Raw genomic sequence first — 7,419 nt, 5'->3', positions numbered from 1 at the left:
TGTGGCCTCATCCGAGCTATGTAGGTTGCTGAAACAAAGCTTGCAATATGACCTACGAAACTGAGCTGGCAGGGGACTGTAGCCAAAATTGAGTTTGTCTTTAAGCTCTTCATCCATTCATCCAAATTAGGCCCTAACATGCATGGATTGCATCATTTACTGTCCAAAGCCCTCATTATTACCTAAAGCTCAATGAACTGAAAGATAAACACAAAAAGGATTAAAAGCACAAGTTTAACTCAAAAACATAACCAAATCATAAGCTAGAAGGGTACAAAATGATATGTAAATATGCACCGATCAGATGCCGAACTCGAAGAGGCCGATGAGTTCGACTCTAGCGGTGAGGAACAAGAGAATCATCCTGCACCCGCTGCGGCCAGGCTGCCGAACGCCGAAACGTCAACTAATGCCGAACCTGTGTCTGCCGAACCGACGAATGCTGATGCCGAAACCACCGCCCCTTAGCTTTGTTTATTTGTTTTTATATTTTGATGTGTACAATTTTTTTTTGGATATGCCAAAGGGCAATGTACTAAGACAGATGGCCCTTCTGTGGCCTTTTTATCTCAAGTTTACTTTTGTTTGGTTTAATTTGCTAACTTCTGTTTTCTTATGTGTGCGCGCCGTATGTAACATATGTTGAATATAGTACTGTTTAAGGCAATGCCGTATGTATAGAATAGAAAATATGAAAATTGATGCCGAATACAAAGGTGATGACCGAAGGTGTAATCACTTGTAGTAATATTTGAGATGCTCTACATTCCAAGGGTGGTCGAGGGTACAGCCATCGGTACCACGTAATCGGTAAGTTCTCGATCGGCAAATGGAGACGACTTCGTAAGGACCTTCCCATGACGGGCCAAGGGTACCGTCTTTGGGGTCTTTTGTGGCGAGAAAAACTTTGCGTAAAACCCAGTCCCCCATGCTGAATCATAGTATCGGGAAGTCCTCTGTTTGTAGGCAGCATTCCGAAGTTGAGCTTGGGAACGGTGTTCCTCGATGAGGTCAAGGTTGAGTGCAAGCAGCGTCTCATTCCGCTTTGGCGAGTAAGATACCGTTCGGCACGTGGGTACGTTGATTTCCACTGGGACAACAGCTTCGGTAACAAAAGCAAGGGAAAATGGTGTTTCGCCAGTTGACCGTCGGTAGGAGGTGTTGATGGCCCATAATGCCTCTGGAAGGAGATCGGGCCAGGCTCCTTTAGCTGTCCCAAGCTTCTTCTTCAGTGTCTTCTTGATGATCTTGTTGATGGCTTCTACCTGGCCGTTTGATTGTGGATGTGCTGGAGATGCGAAGAACATGTTGAATCGGTGGCATAGGTGCCGGAACTGAGAGGAGTCGAATTGTTTACCGTTGTCGGTGATGATTGCGTTCGGAAGGCCGAACCGACAAATTATGTTTTTCCATACGAAATGCTCAATCCTGGCTGCGGTGATGGTCGCCAGAGCTTCGGCCTCGGTCCACTTTGTGAAGTAGTCAACGGCGACAATGGCGAATTTAAGCTGTCCCTTCCCTTGGGGCATGGGGCCGATGAGATCTAAACCCCATTGAGCGAAGGGCCACAGGCTGACAATCGGAGTGAGCGGTTCGACAGGCAGTTTTGAAATGAAGCCGAAACGCTGGCAATGGTCACAGGTCTGGACGAGTTTGGTGGCATCGGCATGAAGAGTTGGCCAATAATACCCTTGGTGTATGGTCTTTAAAGCCAGAGACCGGGCGCCAGAATGGTCCCCGCATGCTCCTTCGTGAATTTCTCGTAAGACGTAGTTTCCTTACTGTGGGGTTATGCACCGAAGCAATGGTAAGGAGTGACCACGCCGATAGAGAAGGTGATTCAAAATTAAGTATCGTGCCGATCGGCGGCGGAGAGTTTTGGCTTTGGTTTTGTCGTCTGGTAGCGTTCCGCTTGTGAGGTAAGCATGGATTGGATCCATCCAACTTGGATCCTGCCGAACGGTATGTACCTCGATTTCAATGGTGCTGCGCTGAGCGAGGATTTCGATCGGCACGTGGCGGCCTACGTTGTCGTGAATTGCCGATGCCAGGCGTGACAGGGCATCGGTGTGGCTGTTCTCGGATCTGGGGATCTGTTGGACTTGATACGCGGCAAAGTGGTGGAGCAATCGGCGGGCATGCGTCAAGTACGCAGCCATCGAAGTATCCTTGGCTTCGAATTCAGTCAGTATCTGATTAACGACAAGTTGTGAGTCGCTGCATATCTTGAGCTACTGAGCACCCATGTCCTTGGCGAGCCGAAGGCCTGCCAACAGAGCTTCATATTCGGCTTCATTGTTGGAAGCTTGGAATTGGAATCGGATTGCATATTCGATGGTCGTTTGATTAGGGGCTTTAAGTACTAAGCCGGCTCCGCTGCCTTGTCGGTTGGACGAGCCGTCTACATAGAGAGTCCATATGGGAATTGATGGAAGAAAGGTCCCTTTGGTCGGATGGGCGACTGGTGCTGTCGAAGCCGATTCGGGGGCGGCGCCTTCTGGATCTTCCCGTTCGGGCGTAGTCAATTTGAAGATGAAATTAGCTACGGCCTGGCCCTTCTCGGCAGGCCGAGGGTGATAGCGGATGTCGAATTCGCTGAGTTCGATGGCCCACTTGACTAGCCGACCAAACGTCTCGGGTCGCAGTAGTATTTGGCGTAGAGGCTCATTTGTGAGAACGATAATACCGTGAGCCTGAAAATGTGGCCGAAGCTTGCGAGCTGAGAGAATGAGAGCATAGGCGAGCTTCTCCAGTTCGGGGTACCAAATCTCGGCACCCTGCAAAGCATGGCTAGTAAAGAAAATTGGAAGCTCTATGCCGTTCGGCTTGCTAATGAGCACGGAACTTAATGCCGTTGCCGATACCGATAGGTAGAGAATTAATTCTTCTCCGGGAAGAGGGGTGGATAATAGGGGCGCTCTGCTCATGTAGGCCTTGAGGTCTTGGAAGGCTCGATCGCATTCGGCAGTCTAGACAATCTGCCGTTTGCTTCCTTTGAGGGCTTTGAAGAATGGGGCGCACCAATCGGTAGCTTTGGATATGAATCGGGCCAAAGCGGCGACGCGCCTAGTGAGACTCTGAATATCCTTCTGTGTCTTCGGTGTCTGCATGTCGAGCAATGCCTTGATTTTTTTAGGGTTGGCCTCAATGCCTCTTTGGCTTATCATGAAGCCAAGGAATTTGCCTGAAGAGACGCCGAAGGCACATTTGCTTAGGTTGAGACGCATGTTGTACTTCTTTAAGACACTGAACATGAGGGAGAGGTTGTGGAGATGAGAATCGGCTGTTTTGCTTTTGACCAGTATGTCATCCACATAAACTTCCATCGATGTGCCGATGAGTTCAGAGAAGATTTTGTTGACCAATCGCTGGTATGTTGCCCCAGTGTTTTTCAAGTCGAACGGCATAACATTGTAGCAGTAAAGTCCTTTGTCGGTGATGAATGCCGTATGTTCGCGATCGGCAGGGCTCATGAATATCTAGTTATAGCCCGAGTATGCATCCATAAAGCTGAGGAGTTCATGGCCTGCTGTGGCATCTACAATCTGATCGATCCTGGGCAAAGGAAAACTGTCTTTGGGGCAAGCCTTGTTTAAGTCGGTATAATCCTGACACATTCTCCAGGCGCCGCTCGATTTTTTGACCAAGACCGAATTGGCCAACCAAATTGGGTAAGTGACTTCCTGGATGAAGCCGATTGTCTTCAGTTTCTGTACCTCGAGCCTCATTGCTTCGTATCGTTCGGCATCATAGGCCCTCCGTTTCTGTATGATGGGTTTGAAAGTGGGGCAAATGCTGAGCTTATGACTGATGACACTTGGGGCAATGCCAGGCATGTCATTGTATGACCAGGCAAAGACTTCTGTATTGGTGCGCAAAAAGGCGACGAAATCGGCCCGTAGTGCTGAACTCAAGGTGGTGCCGATCCGAACTTGTCGGTCGGGCTGTGCTTTGGAGAGGGTGACCGATTCTAGATCTTCAATGGGTTGCGCTTGTGGGGTGACGGCCTCATCTCGGGGATCATCTGGTGTGTCTGTCCCCCTGCCGTTCGGTACAGTTACATTGGTAGAAACTGAGTATGCCTCGCGAAGCGTAGCTCTTGCCGATTCCTTTCTTGCCGAAATGTAACATGTCCGTGCACTCAACTGATCCCCTCGCACTTGGCCTACGCCAGCGTGGGTGGGGAACTTGAGGAGGAGCATGTGTGGGGACAGCATGGCTTTCATTTTGGTAAGCGCCGTCCTGCCGATGATGGCGTTATATGTTGTTGGGCAATCGACCACCAGAAAGTGAGTATAGATGATCGTTCGTCTGGGAATGGTGCCGACTGCGAACGGAAGCAGGACACTGCCGATTGGTTCGATCACATCACCAGAGAAGCTTAGGAGGGGGGAGATATCTTTGTTCAGATGCTGAGGATCTATGCCGAGGGCATTAAAAGCGTCGGCAAATAGTACGTTGACCGAACTGCCCGTGTCTATGAGGATTCGGCCCACATCGAATTTTGAAATATCGGCTCGTATAATCATGGGATCGGAGTGCGGGAAGATGATGCATCTCTCTTCCTCTTCAGAAAAGGTGATAGGTTCCCAACCCAGTCACCGGATCTTGTCGTTGCGTCCTCCCGCCACGCTGAGGATTTGGGGGTGCCGAACGCCACGAACGTAGTTCTTGACGGATCGGTTGCTGGTTTCGGCGAAGGGTGCCCCTCCACTGATCATATTGATCTGCCGATTCGAGGGTTGATCCGAAGGCGTTTTGGTGTTTAGGTACTGATCCAGCCTTCCTTTGTTGATGAGGCCTTCGACTATTTTTCGAAGGGCGATGCACGATTCTGTATCGTGGCCATTGTACTGGTGGTATCGGCAGAAGACTCCTGTGTCCTTCTCGTTCCGCCGGGGGAGTTTGCGATTATTCGGCTTCGGTATTATCTCGCTTTCTGTTAGGAGGACATGTTCATAAGTGGTGTTGAGTAAAGTAAAAATTTCCTATGGCCGATTCTTTTTCGGATCTCCGAAGTCGCTTCGCCTGCCGGAGTCCTTGCCCCTTTTGCTGCCGTCTTGCCGATCCCGGAAGTTGTCTTTCCCTTTATTTTGTGCCTCGTAAGGGGCAGAGGCAGGGGGTGCCATTCGGTAAGGGGCCTGACTAACAGTCCGATTTGCTGGGAATCGGTCATAGTTTTGTGTTGAAGGCCGATCTGCCGTTGTTGCTTTGCCTGGTGGGGCTGAAGCCGATGCTTTGGAGTTGAAATGTTCGGCCTTGGCTTGGATAGTTTCCTGCTTCATCAGCTCGGCGTAGGTGGTCCAGTTGCTGCTGTGGACCAGATAGCGAAACTGAGACGACCGAAGGCCGCTTTTGAAGGCACCGAAGGCTGCCCTATCGTCCGTTTCTGGACATCGGGAATATTCATGGCTGAACCTAGCTGCATATTCCCTCAGGGGCTCATCATCTTGTTGCCGAACGGTATAGAGGTCATCGGCAGAGTATAGGCGATCGGTTTGAATCATGAAATGGTTTAGGAAAGTTTGTTTCAACTGATCGAAAGAATCAACCGTACCTGGTTCCAATCGGTAAAACCAATTTAAGGTAGCTCCGGTCAGGGTGGAGGGGAACAATAAGCGTTGGCCTTCGTTCGTGAGTCCCTTGCAACCCAGAGCCGACTGGAAGGTATGAATGTGAGTTACAGGGTCTTCCACCCCTGAGTAGAACGATATTCGGAGTGCTTGGACCTCTTTTTCGTGTCTGAACGTCCGGATATGACTGGTGAATGGTCCCGGTTGTACCTTTCCCCACGTTGGTGTCCTAGCCTGGTTCTGTTCCTCCTCAATGCGGTTCATCTTCTGGAGGAGGGGACGGATGGTAGGATCGGTAGAGGGAAGATCGTCACCGAAGGGGTCCCTTGCCTCTTTCTCCGTGGTCCGGCCAGCGTAGTGGCCCTGAGCATCCTAACCTGCCGTTCGGCTTGAGCTTCTCCTATAGCCTCCGTTATGCTGATCATCTTCCCGATTCGTTCGATGGCTATGGTGCTCTTTTGAAGGTCTTGCCGATCGGTTGGAGATTGTGGTCCCTGGTGAAGTTGGAACATAGTCTGATTCGTCCGTTTCTTTCAGGCCGATCATGTCGTACCTTCGGCGTATGGGAGATTTGGGTCCGAGATCTTCCAGACGTCGATCATTAAGCTTTGCCTGGATCTGGATGGGCGAGGGCTGTCGCTCTTTGCGCCGATCGTTGATCCTATCGCGACAATCGGAGTAAACTTGATATTGCGGACGACGCTCCTTTGGACTGGGCATGAACAGCCTTCAGGAGGCAGATGGCCCACCTGCGGCTTGCTGCTTTCCTTTATCCTGAGCATTGGGCTTCCGCACGCTTTTAAACGACTTCTCCTGCCGAAGCTGCATGGTTCGTTCCAGACCGTTCTGCAACTGGGTGGAGTGTGTTTGTTGGTCATGCAGCTGCCTCTGGGTGTCATCCAGTTTAGAGGTGAGAATATTGTTGTGCTCCTGCATCCTTGCCATTTCCTGATGTAGAGTCTCCATGCGAGCCTCCAGAGTGTTTGGCCGAGCAGGTGCTTCTGTTCGTGGCGTTTGAAGCAAAGGAGCTAGACTTGGCTCACCACCGATGCCGAGGATGGGGTCATCGGTAGGGAGGGCCGAAGATAGATTCATTTTTTGGTCTCAGAGCCTTTGAGACATGGGTTAATCGATAAGCGATTCCCACAGACGGCGCCAATCTGTTGGCACTAAAACTGAACATATAGAGATGAGTGCAACTTACAAGTGATACGGACGATCTTAGAGATCGATTGAGTGCTAGATGCTGATTCTTCCTGTCCTTGGATGCTGATCCTGAATAGAAGGAAGCCGGGATTCGTAAGGTCGATGGAACCGGTGTGAAACCAGCCTAAGACCCTCCGATGCCAAAGTAAGTTTGTTTTCTGAGAGCTTTTGCTGTTGACAATATATTAGTATAAAAGTCAAGCTGAAAAGTCTTACCCCTGTATTGTAGTGAAGGGGCCTATTTATAAAGGGCATTTTGTATGCTCTTAGTACTTAATTTCGATGTGAGACTTGTGGGAGGGCCCTATGAGGTTGACGCGAGTCTTTAGATATTTTGGGCGGGCTCTTCGATGTTGATTTTGCAGAATCGGTAGGGGGTACCGATTGTAGACTCTACTGCGCATGTAGCGACCGTTTGTTGACTTAAGACAATCTCATCGGTAGCCGATGCCGATCGTTCGGAGCCTTGGGCACTTGGGGAGATTCTCTGATCCACGTGTCACTGGATGAGTGGAGGGTCAGATATGGTACAAACAAACATAATCAGACTAACTCAACTATCGGTCAAGACTCGTTTACATAGTCGTTCTATTACTTCTCGAAGGGTAAAACTACCTCAGGAGACTCACGGTCAACTAAA

At 50.0% G+C, this 7,419-nt stretch overlaps 2 protein-coding genes across 2 annotated transcripts; both read right to left on the bottom strand.

The window, feature by feature from the left end:
• Nucleotides 1-761: 761 nt before the first annotated feature.
• On the bottom strand, nucleotides 762-2,927 carry LOC148294795 (uncharacterized). The gene is made up of 4 exons (XM_088251904.1): nucleotides 2,364-2,927; nucleotides 1,971-2,192; nucleotides 1,358-1,703; nucleotides 762-1,180 (listed from the first exon to the last, which is right to left on the bottom strand). The coding sequence occupies exons 1-4, from the start codon at nucleotides 2,925-2,927 to the stop codon at nucleotides 762-764; spliced, it is 1,551 nt and encodes a 516-aa protein (XP_088108030.1).
• A 552-nt stretch (nucleotides 2,928-3,479) lies between these two features.
• On the bottom strand, nucleotides 3,480-4,529 carry LOC148294794 (uncharacterized). The gene has a single exon (XM_088251903.1). It carries the CDS (start codon nucleotides 4,527-4,529, stop codon nucleotides 3,480-3,482), a length of 1,050 nt encoding a protein of 349 aa, XP_088108029.1.
• Between the last annotated feature and the right edge of the window lie 2,890 nt (nucleotides 4,530-7,419).

This window comes from Prunus avium, chromosome 4 (assembly GCF_965620075.1).
Source record: "Prunus avium chromosome 4, drPruAviu1.hap1.1, whole genome shotgun sequence".
NCBI lineage: Eukaryota > Viridiplantae > Streptophyta > Magnoliopsida > Rosales > Rosaceae > Prunus > Prunus avium.
This window is presented reverse-complemented; position numbering and strand designations above follow the sequence as displayed.